Here is a 16894-nt window from a genome sequence, read left to right on the forward strand (position 1 = left end):
AGTTTTAACAATTTTCACTCTTGGCATTAAAAATGAATTTTCAAGTATATTATTGCATCTTAAATTTACTTATATGTATAAATTAATTTTAATTATAATTGTTATTGTAATTGTCAGAAGAAAGTTGTCACATTACTCGAAAAACGTTTACATTTTAATTATATGAAATCAAAATTATTACTCAACTTTAAGCGAATTATTTTGTGCATGCAAGTACATTTTAGTATTCTCTAACTAAATGCCATCCATTTTTAATTTTTCCTCAACACTTGAAAGTCATTTACTCGCTTTCGCATGAAACCATTCATATGTACATACAAAAGCAAATATGATAAAAGCTGATCCGAGTGCAAATAAATATATGAATATTTATAAGAATGAATTTAAATGAACAAATCTCATTTTCTTGCCAGCATCCATGTGGGGCATAGTAGCATCTTGAAGCAGATATCCCCCTTCCTTCTCTGTTCTTCGCACTGATCTCTCCACCCGCAAACTGTGTTTTGAGGGTTGTGCTAGGGCTACCTTTCAGAGCAGGCAAGATTGGAAAGAGGAGAGAGTAGGCACGGATATAGGTACGTCTGTTTTCACTGACGATTCCAAGATGGAGTCTGGAGTGAGAGCGGGGGTTTTCTCTAAATCAGCCAGCATTTCGGTCTCATTTAAACTGCCTGAAACGAGCAGCGCTTTTCAAGCAGAGGTCTTCGCAATCCTGCAAGCATGTAAAATGCTTCGGGATCGCTGTTGGGAGGGAGACATTAATATTTTTTCCGATAGTCAAGCTGCGATCAAGGTACTGTCGTCGCCGTATTGCAGTTCTCTTCTGGTGAGCTCCTGTAAGGAGGAACTCAAACGTTTCGATAGAGCAGGAAATCTCCTTTATCTGGGTTCCTGGCCACAGGAATATAGAGGGAAATGAAATTGCCGACGAGTTTGCCAGTAAGGATCGACAGAACCGGTTTCAGCTGTCCCCCTCTTTGGCATCGGTGTCCCCTTGACCGTTGATAAAGGAAAACTACACAATTTCTTTCTAAAAAAGGCGCAAGACAGAAGAAATTTGGGGATGACTTGCAGAAATTCTCGAGTCTAGCTCCCTTTTTTCTCCTCCACTACATCAACAGCACTGGATGGCTGTAGAAGGTTTCCTCTTCCCAAAACTTTTCTTTGCACAGGTAGTGGTCCACATTATGGTATCCAAACGGCACGTAAGTGCTACCTGGGGCAGGCACTCTTGCCATCTTACCTACCTAACTACCTATTCTTCAAATACGATGGCGTTCACATGAATCTTCGTCTGCAAGCCCAATTTTGCAAACTCTTTTAAACAGTTTCTAGCTCTACCTCATTAATGGCCGATCGATATTTGAATTAACGCCCCAATAAATGTCGAGTGCAATCCAGTCGCATCCGCAATCCATCAATTGACACTGCCAAGGCGGCTGATAACACCTTTGCCGAACTAGATCCGCCAAGGATCGATTATTTGATAGTCTGTGTTGCATGTGTGGTACTATGAAACCGAAAATCTTCCAAGTTAATATCTTTCAGCACACGAAAATTCGGTAATCATATTGTGCAAAAGGGCAGTCTAGCAGCACTGCAAAAGTCTTTAAGGGTGAACTAACTTCTCAACGACCACATGCGGGATTCTCTGGTATGAAAATTGGTCTCGTCAGAAAAAACAAATTTTTCACAATTAACATTTGGCAACTAAAAGTATTTTGATTTTTATTCGTGAAAATTCGATGTGAAGATGGAGAAAATGGAGAAAAACTTAACTTTAAAACGAAATTTTTGAGTTTATAATACGACTAGCAAACCCTGCGAACTCTGTTTCGCCACCAGATGGCTTCGTTTTTTGTAACATTTCGTTTGATGATTAAAAGATAAAGAAAAATTATTTGTTTTGTTTTATATTTGAAAAGGAAAAATTTTATTTCATTTCACAACAGTAATGAATTCATTTCGAGTACAAAAATGAAGTGTAATTTACTTGAACTTCTCTAAATAAAAAATGAAAGTGAATCCAAAGTAAATGCTGAATCGAAGCGTTATACGTGTCCGCAAATGATCCGTTTCATTTCACTAGCTTGTTTGCAATAGTCAAGCATTGATCCCCCATCAAGTCAATCCTTCATTGTAGATTTCATCGGTTATTTGCAAGATATTTGCGCAAGCGATGCAAGATATCTTCACAAATGTCGTCTTTGTATTTGTTCCATAACTGAATTGGTTGTGGTGGTGTAAGTAATGGATCCAGTTTGACTTTTGACAAAGTCAGCATTTGAAAGAACGTGCGCATAATAAATGTCACATCAAATTAACTGAGCAGAGTACATGCTATAAACCTCGCGGAGCTCGAGACCTTTCCAACGAAAGCCAAACCGTGGAAATCGGTTCGTGCGTTCTGGAGTTATAGCGTCAGGATGGAAAGCCCGACTTATTTTTATATTATAGATTAGATATTTTGAACTTTCGCAGTCGATACAATCGAGTTTTGCTTGCAACCTAGCCTTGTTCAGAAAAAAGAGAAAGAGAAGTTTAAGAAGGCAGCAGCTATTGCTCTTACAACATTAGAACAAAATGCAACTCAAAAGTCGCTTGTAAATAAATCAAAATAATTTTTGCCCTAATCAATAATGTTTCCTTTCTCATAGAATAGAAAACAAATTTTTTTTTAAAGCGGGCGGAACTCCTTCACTCGCTCTTTCCATAACTTGTAACAGTGACTCCGTCCCAGTTTCTAAAATATATTTTCATTGAAAATTCATTGTTTAGTTTCTTCGCTATTTGTTTTTAATGACGTTTCGTTTTCACAATACTCGTTTACTCCTTGTTCTTCTCATTAAACAGGCTTCACAGGGTTGCATAGGAAATCTCAAACAAATTTATTGCCTATTGACTATTAATTGCTAATTACTAATTTGAATTTTTGTAGGATGAATTAGGTTACCACTGAAGTGTAAATTGCTGAAATGTCGTTAATAGCCAATTAGATGCATGTCTAAGGTACCCACCACTAAGGAGAATTGCGGTTCTGTAGACCTAAAAGCTCCATGCGGCGTCTCTGATGCGGGCCCCCACAAGTTATCATGTCACTATTTACTATCCAAGCTTTTGTTAAACCCATCTGAGACCCGTCTATCTAAGAGTTCTAAATTGAATCCAAACTTTATACTACTTATAAATGACTCTTCATCAAAAATTTTGGAAACTTCCCCTAAGATATATGTACGTATATATGGTAGTTATTCAATAGCATAAGTCGGAACTCGGTCAAAACCGCTTATGCGATTATCGCGACAATACAGAAGAGGAAGAATTGAGGCTTACTACAGGCGACATAATTTATCTCCGAAGTCTTGATAGTTGTTGCACAAATCTTGAATTGAACTTATGAGGGCTTGAGGAACTCCCAATTTATTTTAAATGATTTTTACAAACGATTTTTTATAAACGTTTATCAAGCCATGCAGTTTTCAAGGTGGCGCAAAATTAATCATCCATTTTTTTTTTTTTTTTTTTTAAATACCTTTTTAGGATCTTTTACGCCGAAGTGTCGACCATTGGACACGCTACAGATTCAAAATTATTATTACCTTTTTTCTTCTTCTTCGAATTTGGCGCGATAACCGCTGAAGCGATTTTGGCCGAGTTTAGCAGTGCGTCCGTCGTTTCTTTCTCATGCTAAACAGCGCCAGTTGGACACACCGAGTGAAGCCAAGTCCTTCTCCACTGGATATTTCCAACACAGAGGAAGTTTTCCTCTTTCTCTGCTACCACCAGCTGGTTACGAAATAAAATGATTTTGAGTGACGAAAATCTTTATTCTAACCTTTACGCACTCCATTGCTTGTTTGTTTGTGTACTGCAGCTATCTAATTTACAAGTGTCAAATATGATTGACGTACCACGCTATTGCAAAAATTATAAAATTATAATTTCGCACCACCTGTTATTATTACTGGTATTATTTCTATAATAACTTAAAACTTATTGCCTTAAGTCTAAATCTTAACTCTACACTAAAATCAGCTAACAAATTCCAATTAAACATATTTATTCATATTATTTGTTGCGGTGTTATATATATACTTTTTTCTGTCTTCCATATTTATGTCTGTATGTAGTCTTTAGTTAGATTTTGGTGATTTCTTTCCTGCTTGACTTTTACTGGTTTCCAGTAACCTTCTGGTTCCACGTAATCATAATCAGCTGGCATCAATTGTTTCTTGACTACGTGATGTTTTTTGTTATCTTGTTGTGGAGGCGCAAATGAGTCCATCAGCTCTGTATCGAGATCCAAATCAATTCCAGGCCAAATTTTCGCTTGGATGTAGGAGATCCAACAAGCGAGCGTTGTTGCTAAATACAAAAGTCGCACAAGTTTTGCTTCCATAGCGAAGTATTTTGTATTACTGAGCAGAGGTCACCCTAAACAAAGGTATTTATGAGGTAGTAGCTAGCGATTGATATAAAACACATTTTTTTAAGTAAATCTTTACTTTGGCGATATTTGTTTCATAATATTTGTTCTGAACAAAATTGGGCAACATCAAAGGAAAGGAGAAAAATAAGAATTTAAAAGCAAAGTTAAAATAATTTTCAGCCTCTAGCATAAATCTGCTGCTTTTTATTAAATACTATATTACATTATTTTAGTAGAAAATTAAATATTTATTTATTTAAAGAATATTTATATATACCTTCTGCTCAAATATGAACGAGACGTTATCAATAAAACGGTCCGCGGATGACATATGGCAAAAATAAATTTTTTGTTTTTTGGTAGTACTGTTATAAGCTTACATGGCAAATTTCAGCGTGATATGTCACATAGTTTGTTTTCTATGCTACTGTAAACCAGTCAAGCTCGAGGGTGTTCTTCGAATTTAACGATGGAAATTCAAGTTGAACAAAATTTCGGCTTCAGACGCCTTAAAAATGTTGCAAACAACCTATGGGGGCTTTGCTCTATCGCGTGCACGTGTTTTCCAGTGGTACAAGTCGTTCAAAGAGGGCCGTACATCGGTTGAAAACTTGCCTCATGAACGTCGTCCAGCAACATCAGTAAAGGACGAAAACATCGGAAAAGTAAAGGAAATTGTGCTTGAAAATCGCTCAAATCGCAAAATCGGTTAACGCTGAATATTATTTACACGTTTTAAAGAGTTTGCACGAGAACATTCGTCTTAAAAGGAAGGAATTGTGGGACAACAAGTCATGGTTCTTGCATTACGATAATGCACCAGCTCACACATCACGTATTTGAACAAAAATAATGTTAATATCGTTCCGCAAGCACCGTATTCGCCTGATATGGCTCCATGTGACTTTTTTCTATTTCCCAAGCTCAAGTTGCCGCTCCGTGGAAAACATTTTGAGACAATTGAATTCATAAAAGAGAATTCGAAGAACACACTCGAGCTTGACTTGTTTACAGTAGCACAGAAAACAAATTATGTGACATATCACGCTGAAATTTGCCATGTAAGCTTATAACAGTCCTACCAAAAAACAAAAAATTTATTTTTGCCATATGTCATCCGCGGACCGTTTTATTGATAACGCCTCGTTCATATTTGAGCAGAAGATATATATAATTGGCGCGTACACCCTTTTTGGGTGTTTGGCCGAGCTCCTCCTCTTATATGTGGTGTGCGTCTTGATGTTGTCCCACAAATGGAGGGGCCTACAGTTTCGAGCCAACTCCGAACGGCAAATATTTTTATGAGGAGCTTTTTCATGTCAGAAATACACTCGTAATCACGCACAAACCCATTCGGCTACTTACTAAGTAAGAAATTAGTGCAATGTGTGCTTCAATATGGGCTGGTAGTCTTGTGGTGGGTACCTACCTCGATGCTGGCAAATGATTGGTAATGAAAATGATTGGTAGGCTGCCATCGGAGCGATAAAGTCGGTATAAAACTCAAGAACTCTCTCCACATTCACTCCTTTCAAGCTCAAGCGAGCTCTTAGATACTGAGTATCCAGTTTTACTAAGAAAAATAGTTCGATGTAGACTGCCACAATACAAAAATCATTGCGATCCTCTTGAATCTACACAGCAAACCCCTGAGTAGCACCCCTTAGCTCAGCCCATGTTTCTCTTCGTATAAAATGCCTCCAACAACTGTTTAATCGTATTCTTAGGAACAGCTGCGCTCTATTTGCCTAACAAGTCTGGTTGTTAATTATTTATATCTCATTTTTTCGTTTTTCTTTTTTTTTTGGGTACCAAATTGTTATGTATATGTAAAATTGCTTCCAATTCTTATTTTGTAACTCTTTACTTTTTATCAGGCAAGCGGAATACATACATATGTACATATACACGTACATATATGGTACATATGAATATGATATAATTTTGCTCGCTGACCTTATTTTTACATAAATATAAATATTTGTCATTAGTTCAATGCCAGCTAATCCATTGCCTAAGAATATTTTACTCATCAAAAAATGTTTGATGCAGAAGAAACAGCTGTCCAAAAAGCACTGGGAGTAGTTTTTCTTTAATATCTCTGTATACTACCCATTCTCTTTTCAGCTGAACCTACTAGTTTTCTATTGTATCTTTTTTCATGTGAACAAGTAATATTTTATTACGGCGATGTGCTACGGAATGTCGAGTGTTCGGCCATGCATCAGCGAAATTTCAATTAAAATACCAATTCATACTAAAAAAATTCTACTCCAATATGTTTTTAAAACAACCAGTTTTAGATTAGTTAAAACAACCATTGCATTCTAAAGCATAGTGCTAAGTTTGTATTTCATGAGAAATGGCAATCAAAATCCACACAAATTGCATTGTCGTGAAATAGGAGTGAAATTTCGTATGTATCTCACGGCAAAGTAGTACTCAGTTCACGCCGTAAAAACACCATGTTATGTGGGCCCAGCAAAATTTTTTCCCACCTATTTAAAATGCTCACGTCATTTAGAATAGAGCGAAAACTGAGAGGTCATTTGTGAGTGAAGTGCCTGAGTTGAAAGCTCCGAAGACATAGTGTTTTTAAACGAAATGTCTTTGCAAAAAGTATAAGTAAATCTTCTTTATATTTTTTTGTGACAATATGTGTACTTATATATGCCTTAAGTGGTTTAAAAACACTTTTCTTACCAAAATTTGTAACTTTTTTGAGCGCTGCTCTTAAATTTTACGTATCTTCTCCTTTAGTATTGTTGAAATATTACTGATTAGCGGCGAGCCCTGTTTTAAGGTATATACCTATGAAATGAGACTTTCAGCTAGTAGTCCATAGATGTCGCTAGAAGTATTTTTAAATCTTCCCAAATGTCTTGTTTTTTTCGTCTGTCGTCTGTCAACAATATTCAGTTCATTGTTTATTACGTTTCATACAACAATTTCGTGCCTTCAAACTACGATTTGCGGACATCGTTGATTTTCTGTTATCAATTGAAGAAAAACGCTTCTCAAGCTCATCAAATGCTTATTGAAGCTTATAGGGGACATGCTCTAGGTAGAGCACAGTGCTTCAGGTGGTTTGAAAAACTCCGAAGTGGTGATTTTAGCGTGGAGAACGACGACCGTGGCCGGCCACCAAAAAAGTTTGAGGATGCCACATCGAACAAGAGCGACCCGGGAATTGGTGGAGACGTACGATTGGGAACCGCTGGTACATACGGACTACTCACCAGACTTGGCGCCTTCCGATTATCATTTGTTTGTATCGATGGGCCACGCACTTTCCGAGCAGCCCTTCAATTCTCACGAAAAAGCCAAAAAATGGCTCGATTATTGGTTTGCGGCCAAAGACGGCCAATTTTTTTTCGCGCGGCATCCACAAATTGCCTGAGAGATGGGAAAAATGTGTCGCTAGCGATGGCTATTATTTTGAAGATTAAATTTGTAACCATTTTTGTTAATTAACGTTTGAAATTGAAAAAAAAGTCTCATTTCATAGGTATATACCATTACGTTTGGCTTTGTTTTTTTTTTTAATCAGATCCTAGTATATCAGCAAATTTTTTATCTCTATGTCGATTTCATTTCTATTTCATTTCATTAACTTACTGTAAGAAATTCTTGCCGAAAGAGCGAAGTCTTGCCCTAGCTAAACCTGGACATTCACGTAAGTAGTGAAAAAGGCTTTATTTCGTCGCCTCCACTACTGCAGATGCGATTGAAAGAGAGGTTAAGTCTGGCTGCATGATCCACTACCTTACAATGACCTGCAAGGGTTGAGTGACACATGAGATGCTTTTGCGAGAGCATCCTAATAGGTAGTTCGTCCTATGGAGTATTTTCCGAGTATTTTTCTGCGTTGGCTCTCGTTGCCGGTCGTCCCTTCACTTTGTTCGCTTCTATGTTAAGATTATGGTATTCGAAGATTGTCGCGTGAGCTCGTAGACGCGGTGCAGAGCTTTTAGAGGACGAAGCGTTTTGGAGTGTGGCTTTTGCCGAGAGTGCTGAATTTGTTTTCTAATAATCGAAAGTGGAAATGGATAGGCCATACAATAAGTAAAGTTGCGACTGATATAAGCAGAATGTTCCGCCGAAGAGGACGGCTGAAAGGAACATGGAGACGAAGTCTGTATGAGGAATTCACGATATCTGACGACTCACGCACATGGCAGCAGATAAGCTCAAAAGCTACAAATCGATTCCAATGGAATTTATTTGTATCGGGGTAGCAACTAATAATAATAATAGCGTTCCCACGACAGACAGTTCTACGTTACCGGGGAACGACCCGGCAGCAGCATTTACCCGTGCATGTATGGGGAATGTTTATGCTGCTACAACAACAACAATAATAGCATCATTTTCGATTTATTTACAAAGTTCGGAAACTTATTGAACAGAATATGTTCCTAAAGGCTACGTTTTATGTAAAGTTAATGCCATGAACTTGAACTTTTTTTTTTATCTATAAAATGCGCGCTTATTATGTATTATCCTAAGTTCAATCCCCACTGCAAGCATGCGACATCAAAAGGTTGAGAACGGTTTTTATAATAGCAGACGCCTTTCGAAAAACAAAGGTAAAATTTAAGGTACATTTCTGCTATCAAAATTTGTAGAAGATACTTGGCCTAAGCTTCTGTCAAGTTTGGACGAGTACCTGTATATACCATAGTATTATTGCTATTATTGGACCTGGACATTTCCAAACATTGAAATGTTTACATTTTCCAGAAGAGAGTACTCTCTGGAATGTGTGTACTAAGTGAATGCTAATTATCTTTGAAGTGTTAGTCTACCCCGATCAAGACTTAACTAGTAAAAATTTGCATAAGCGATCTCGTCATATTGGCATACCCACTCTCCCTTGTGTGCCTATGGCGCTCATATCTTTCATACAAGCGCCAGTTTGGTGTTGTTATTGAAAATGAAATGAGCGAATTAATTATGTATGCCTTATTATAACCCGGCAAAAATTACTTGTCGACTGGCGTATAATAAATCATCAATTAAATGCTAGAAAAAACCAAAAACTAAGTGGCCCAGAAACGAATAAAAATATAAATTGTAATTGCACAGCTACACAAATGCATACCAACACAAGCTTTTGTTAAGTTTAATAATTTTTTTTATATAAAAAACTTTTTCATCATCGTGAATTAACGATTCAAACTTATAAAAAAATATGTTCATGTATGTAACTAAATCACTAAATAAAAAATTAGACCAGTAATTCCATTCTTTCATGTATGTAGAGCAAACTTTTTAAGCAATTGTGCGATTTTCATACAAATTGTTGAATACCGTTGTACAAGTACAAGTACAACATAATGGAAGTACCCATATATGCGTATGTGTGTATGAATGCGCTCGTATGTATGGGTGTCTATATATGCATGGGTATGCATGTGTGCATGTGCGTGAGCAGATGAAAAAATTGTCTGATAATAATGCGAAAGCAATTGGATGGCTTGCTACCGGGTATTTACGATTGCTGCAGTCACCACAGCCAACCACAATGATGGCCACAATTTGTGTCTCAACCATTTTCAGCCGCCACAAATTTTAAGTTGTTAACAATGCCAACATTGTTTTTTTTAGAAATAAATAAAATAAAAGCCTGCATTGTTTATGGTTTTTATTGCTAAATAAATGCAGTAGCAATGACAATGCAAGCGTATTAGAGACAGAAAGAGAGAGAGAGAGAAAAAGAGCAATGAGGGCAAATAAAGTTTCAATTGTATTTATTTTTTATTTAAAGCGTTAACGTAATAGTTTTGAGTGAGGAGTAGCAAAATGTCGAAAAATTGTAAGGAAACATTTTTTTCTGATTGTTGTTATTGTAGCAGCATAAACATTCCCCATACATAAACGGAGAATGCTGCTGAGCTGACAGTGCTTTGCCAGATATAAATCCGGGTCGTTCCGGTTACGCGGAACCGGCTGTCATGGGAACGTAAAAATTTTAAGGAAACACTTTTTCCTAATATTTTGTACTGAATTGAAAGGAGTTAATCACAAGGAGGTCACAACAGTTGAAAGTTTTATACAAACGCTGCATTAAATAATTAAAGCACAGGATCCTCTCAGCAAGTTTTAACTATTTATTTGTTTCCCATTTAATTTTAATATTTTTTTAATGAAATTAAAGTCATTTGAACAATTTCCATTTGTTCAACATTGTAAGAAGAAGCTCAATTCTGTCGCAAGACAAAACAGGCTTGTACCTATATGGGCTCCGGGACACTCCGGTGTTCAAGGAAACGAAATCGCCGTCGAATTGGACAACCGTGGATCAGCGGTGCCCCCACAGGTGCCAGAGCCAATAATCGGAATCAGTTCCGCAGGAATCATGAATTGGATCAGCGATTATGTAGGCAATCTACATAAAGAGCGATGGTCCGGTCTAGAACGCTGCAGAACTGCAAAGTGTTTTGTGTCAAGCCCGAACAGTAAACTGTCAAACTTTCTAATAAAACTTAGAAGGAAAGACATTCGGTTCGGGTCGGTATCATTACAGGACACAACCCATGGGGTCAGCATATGACCACCATTAGAATCATTGAGGACCCAGTGTGTCTGTCATGCTTGGAGGAGGTGGATAGCACTGAGCACTTTCTCTGTGAGTGTCCTGCCTTTGCTTGAGCAAGGCTACGGGGTTTTGGGTTCCGATGTCGTGAGAATGAGTAATTTTCGCTCTCTAAAACTGGAGGATATTTACAGATTTGCCAAAGAATCTGGAAAATTCTCACAGGACTAACTATCTATATCTCTGTCTCTATTATTTTATGTGTCTTTATTTGATACTTTTCTCCTTCCCTCCTTGACTATCTACCCCTTTTCCAGAGCTTTAAATACAATGAGCTTTTTAGTATGAGTGTTTTAGGAGTCACCAAATCTCCTGGTGCTCTTTGGCTCCACCTTTTCAAATTTCAAATTTCATAGTCCATTTGCCTAAACTATACGAATCAAAGCCTCAAGCTTTGTGCAAATTTACAAAATCTTCAAAAAATGTACATCAAGACTTCAAACTTTTTAATAAGAATTTTTAAAAATATTTCCGATATGCAGTTTTATAGTCCATTGAATTTTGGTGTAATAAAGTGAAAATTTCAAATGCATCAAAAATCGCTGCAATTTGTGAGAACTTTTTTTGCTGGCGTTTTAGTGCGTTTTTCTGAAATAGCAAATGCCTCGATTTATTTTATTTTTTTTGGGAAACAAATAAATCATTAAAACTTGTCCAGAAATCATTGTGCTACAGGTATTTTAAAGAAACGGCCGGCGTAGCCGAATGGGTTGGTGCGTAACTATCATTCGGAAGACGTGAAACACCAAAATGAAGAAGAAGTTTTTTCTAATACCGGATACCGGTCGCCTCTCGGTAGGCAATGGCATACCTTCAAAGTTTATATTTCTGTCATGAAAAAGTTCCTCATAAAAAATATCTGCCGTTCGCAATCGGCTTAAGACTGTAGTTCCCTCAATTTGTGGATCAACATCAAAAATGCGCACCACAAATTGGAGGATGAGCTCTGCCACACACCCAACAAAGGGTGTAAGCGCCAATATTTAGCAATTCACACCAGAACAACCTGATCTGAACTTCGGTGATTGCCCTCTGGCAGGCAATGAGAAACCTTCGAGAGTATTTCTGCCATGAAAAGGGTTGCCATAAAAAACCACCTGCCCATGGCAGGCGACATGAAAGTGAAGATTTTTCTATTTGTAGACCAACATTAACATTAAAAATGTACAAAGATGTATGCGCAAATTTCATGCTACATGCATTAATTGGCATTTTGCAAAATGTAAAAATAAATATAAATTAGAGTTAAAAAAGTGCAAAAAAGTAAATGTTTTTTTTTTCATAAAAACCAACATATTTGCATTACTTTTAATAACTTAATTGTTGTCTGTTAAATGTTGCAGCTGAATTTAAAAACTAATCAGCCAATTACAAAACTTTCAAAAATGATGTGTTTGTATGTATGTGCGTATATTCTTTGCGGCAAAAATATTTTTCCTCCAGTGTTACTAATCCGAAAAGCCTTTAATACGCACATAATACACATGCATAGACAGGTATGTAACTGCGGCACTTAAATTTTCGGCCATTCCTAAAAGTGTGAAAACGACCGTTATTACTTGCTGGCAAATTTACTCGTATTTAAGTGCGAGTTTTAAGCCACGTAATTCAGGCGTGCGTACTTGCATTTGAGTACTTGCTTTCATGTATGTGTATTTATGTGAATATGCATGCATGTGTGAGTGCGCGCCAAGACAGGCATTTCTTGTACATTAATTTCAATTAAACATTCCAACTGTAACACAGCATAATTAGCGCTGGCCGCCACAATGCGCTACATTTGAAACAAAAAAAAAACACAAAAACACAAAATTGAATTATTTTTATTTCAATCACACGTGTGGCTTACGACGTGGTTGCACATGCTTGTATGCGCGCATTTTGGCATTAGCAAACGGGTTTTTTTACATTCAAGTGGCACAACTTATTGCCTCAACTGCTTTAATTTGAAGAGGAAGTGTGCCTCTCGGAAATGACTAAAAACTTGTTGATTCTGTCTGTTGCAAACGAGCGTAACTTAACATAAGCCTTAACACATTTACATACACACACATATCCACATGCATTTGCTTATCTATTTTTCAACTAAGCAGCTCTGTTTCTATTCACTGGTTGCATCTGGCAGACTTTTTGCATACACAAATTTATTTATTTTTTTTTTTTTTTCATTTATATTTTTAGGGTGACAATCTTTCGTTCAATGCAACAGTTGACATGAACGGCGTGGATGATGGCGATTGTGCTGCAACACCAGCCCCACCAGTGGCTGCCAGGCGTGCAACGCTAACACCTCATTATGCTGCAACAACCTCAACATCAGTTACGGCGCCGCGCGCCACTCCTCCCGGCATTGAGCGCTCCGGCACGAACGCTTTTAAGGCACATAGCGACAACTCAGCGATAACAGCTAACGTACAAGTGGTGTTGTTGCAAAATCAAGTGGACACATTGCAGTGGCAATTAAAGCAGGTAAGCATGCATGAGTAGATATGTAGCCACATGCGAGTAGATATGTGCATGTGTGTTGATGTAGTGCCCTTTTCACAAATTGTCAGGAAATCAAAAGACTTAGGCGAGCAACTCGTTCGCAGACCGCATTACAATTGTTCTTGTTGTTGTTGATTCAATTAATTTCATGCTAAGTCGACGCTTAATGTGGTCAATTATGGTAATTTCATATATTGCGTCTAAGCACACACACACGCACATACACATACACATCGTGGGGGTAATAAAGCAAAACAAAAACCAGAAAACATCTCAGCAGCACAACTCCATTATTGAGCTTCTAAAATAAAACGCTGAGTTAAAAAGGTTCCTTTCATTCCATTCTCATACCTTTTTAAAGATAATTGCGGTGCACACAAACAAACATCCATGCTCGAGTAGGAAGGTGTACGCATGTAAGCAGCGCGAGAAATCTATAAATTCATGAATAGCACAAATCAACCAGCTGGAAAAGGTGATTCGTCGCACAGCTAAACAAAGCAGCTGCCACCCTTTGTTCTGCCAAAGTAAACAACAACAAATTGTACTCATAAAAGTAAAATGCCGCTTCCAATGGCGTAGAAATGATAGGTACCTCCGCCCAATTGTGATGTTGGAATGTGTTAGAAGACATTTTTTACGATCAAGGCACTTGTAAACTTCTTCATTCAGTCTATTAAAAAGGCATTCCATTCACTACGCGGCAACTAGCGCAAGTTACGCTTAAGTGCTTTATACACCAGCGATCATCTTCGACAATCAAACTTGAGCAGTTTTGGCTGAAAGTTTGTAAGGCCAGCATATCGATCATGGTTGTGCGCAAACCTACAGTTAAGGTGCGAAATGTGATCAATCCACATAGAGAACAAGAAAAATGGGAGCTCTTTATCGAAACTCGTATGGGCTTATCTCCCGATAATTTTTTCGTATATCAGTAACACAACGTCAGTGTTTTCGTGAACAAACTGCTGTCATAACCTTGGTGGTTACATCTGCAAATCAGCTGAATCCGCCAAATTCGCTGAGAGCCGATTGGCATTAATCACACCTTCTGAATCCTCTTCAATGTACTCGTCTTTCATCTAGGTACAATACTTTATAGTAAGTTATGAACTCCTTCAAAAAATCGTTCTCAGCATTCATCTTAGCAAGGGTAGAAAGGAAATATGTTCGGTTAGAGAACTCAGCAGAATAAGGTGACTGTAGACTTTAGTTTTAAAGACTATGTAGAACTAACAGTACATACTTATATACCAATAATATGTACACAACTATTGCAACTACTTCAAAAAATTATTGGAGTGATGATTTAAAATTATACTTAGACTTTTTAAGCAGTTAACCTCGCATTTTTCTAAACTTCGTACAGATTTTTCTATCCGCAAACCGGATAGTCTTCACTGACGGTGCCAGCTAATTAATTGATTTCCCTAAGTTGCCGAATACTGCTGGTGGCAGGCAGAAATCTTTTAGATCCTGCCGAATGCTTAGAGAACGTTGAAGTGAGGGATATAAATTAACATTTTTCCTGATAGTCAAACTACGATCAAGACACTGACGACGCCATGGTGCAGATCCAAACTCGTCGGAGACCAAATCTCTTGGGTGTGCAGGACATAGGAACATAGAGGGATATAAAATTGCTACGACTGAATTGGTCTCAGAGGTCTCCTACCCAGTCATCGGCTTCCCCCTAACAGCTGTTAAAGGTGCGAGTTGTACAACTTACTTCCCAAGAAGGCACAGAACTGATGGATCTCCATTTCTTCGCATGCTATTTCGAAAATCTTTGGCCCCAGTGCAGCAGACGCAGGATGCCAAAAGTTGTGGGGACTCCTCGCTATTCAATCCCATAAGCCTTCCCCACTACATCAGCAGCTCTGGTTGGCCTAAGGAGAAATGCAGCAAAATTAGTTCATACCACTACTCGTCAATTTAGCCTGGCATCACTGTTTAAGTAGATGTTACTTCCCCAGAAGGAGTTTTGGGCTTGTATGAGTTTCAGAAAGAAAAAAATAATAATAATTGGCGCACTTAACAGAAGTATTTGGCCGAGCTCCTCCTCCTATATGTGGTGTGCGTCTTGTTGTTGCCCCACAAATAGAGGGGCCTACAGTTTTAAGCTAACTCCGAACGGCAAATGGTTTTTTATGAGTAGCTTTTTCATGGCAGAAATACACTCGGAGCTTTGCCATTGCCTGCCGAGGAGCGACCTTCTTCTTCTTCTTAAATGGCGCGATAGCCGCTTACGCGATTTTGGACGAATTTAACCAAGCGCGCCAGTCGTTTCTTTCTCGTGCTAACCGGCGCCAGTTGAGCACACCAAGTGAAGCCAAGTTCTTGTTGTAGCAGCGTATGGGGATTCCATACATATACTGGGAATGTTGCTGAAGTGACGTCCTTGGAGCCAAGTCCTTCTCCTTCCTCTTCCTCTGCTATCACCAGCTGGTACATCGAATACTTTTAGAACCGGAGCATTTATATCCATTCGGACCTAGCCAGCGTAGCCGCCGAATCTTTATTCGCTGCGCTATGTTTATGTCGTCGTAAAGCTCATCGTTCCATCGCCTGTGATATTTGCCGTTGCCAACGTGCAAAGGTCCAAAAATCTCGCGCAGAATCTAGGTTGGTTGGATGGTTCCATATGTAGAAGTCCACTCAAGTGGGGAAAGTTACTGATCGTCATTCACTTGAGAGTGGCCAGAACGATTCTGCTGCAACTTCCAGGATTAGCCCAAGTATCCTCTGGATAGCTTCCGAACACCCGTTCGGGAGTGAGATAACGTGAGAAGGCGAAGTATCCCAGGATAGTTGGTTGTGCGCTGGGTTTGGGACCAGCCACTTAAAAATCCCCCTCAATGAAAAGATGTACAAAACCTCGGATGAGAAGTGCCGATTGGCGACCGCTATTAGAAAAAACTGACTTTTAGGATATATGCAAAAATTTGCACGCTAGCCGGCACTGCTTAAGGAAAAAGTATAATTTACGTGATCTGTTCTAAAACTAGCGGCTAATAGAAAATCGAGCACGTACTACCAACAAAGGTTAGGTTAGGTTAGCTTGGTTGGCAATAAGCCACGCATAGACCTTTTGGTCCCTAGCGATACCAGATGGAGATCGACCTCTATGAATACCTAAAGTAGACATCATGTAGGATGTCCGCGCTTTTGGCGAATCTAAATAGTGCTGGGAGCTCCGCTTTTGAGACATCCTCCAGACCCTCGACCAATGGGGCTCCCAGGCATTTTAGTCGCGTTTTTGATAATGCCGGACAAACGCACAGAAGGTGTTCTAAATTTACCTCAACATCCTCTCTGCATTTCCTGTATTTGTCCGTGTTAGCAATGCCTTTCTTGTACGCATGTGCAGCCCATAGATT

At 38.4% G+C, this 16894-nt stretch overlaps 1 protein-coding gene across 1 annotated transcript in view; it reads left to right on the forward strand.

Annotated features, from left to right (window-relative positions):
* Nucleotides 1-16894, forward strand: part of LOC129241223 (probable serine/threonine-protein kinase cdc7) — a 124898-nt gene that overhangs the window by 87918 nt on the left and 20086 nt on the right. Inside the window, exon 2 of the mRNA XM_054877446.1 lies at nucleotides 13209-13496. Coding sequence (XP_054733421.1) covers nucleotides 13209-13496 — 288 coding nt within the window. The remainder of the gene's footprint in view (nucleotides 1-13208; nucleotides 13497-16894) is intronic.

Source organism: Anastrepha obliqua, chromosome 3, assembly GCF_027943255.1.
Source record: "Anastrepha obliqua isolate idAnaObli1 chromosome 3, idAnaObli1_1.0, whole genome shotgun sequence".
NCBI lineage: Eukaryota > Metazoa > Arthropoda > Insecta > Diptera > Tephritidae > Anastrepha > Anastrepha obliqua.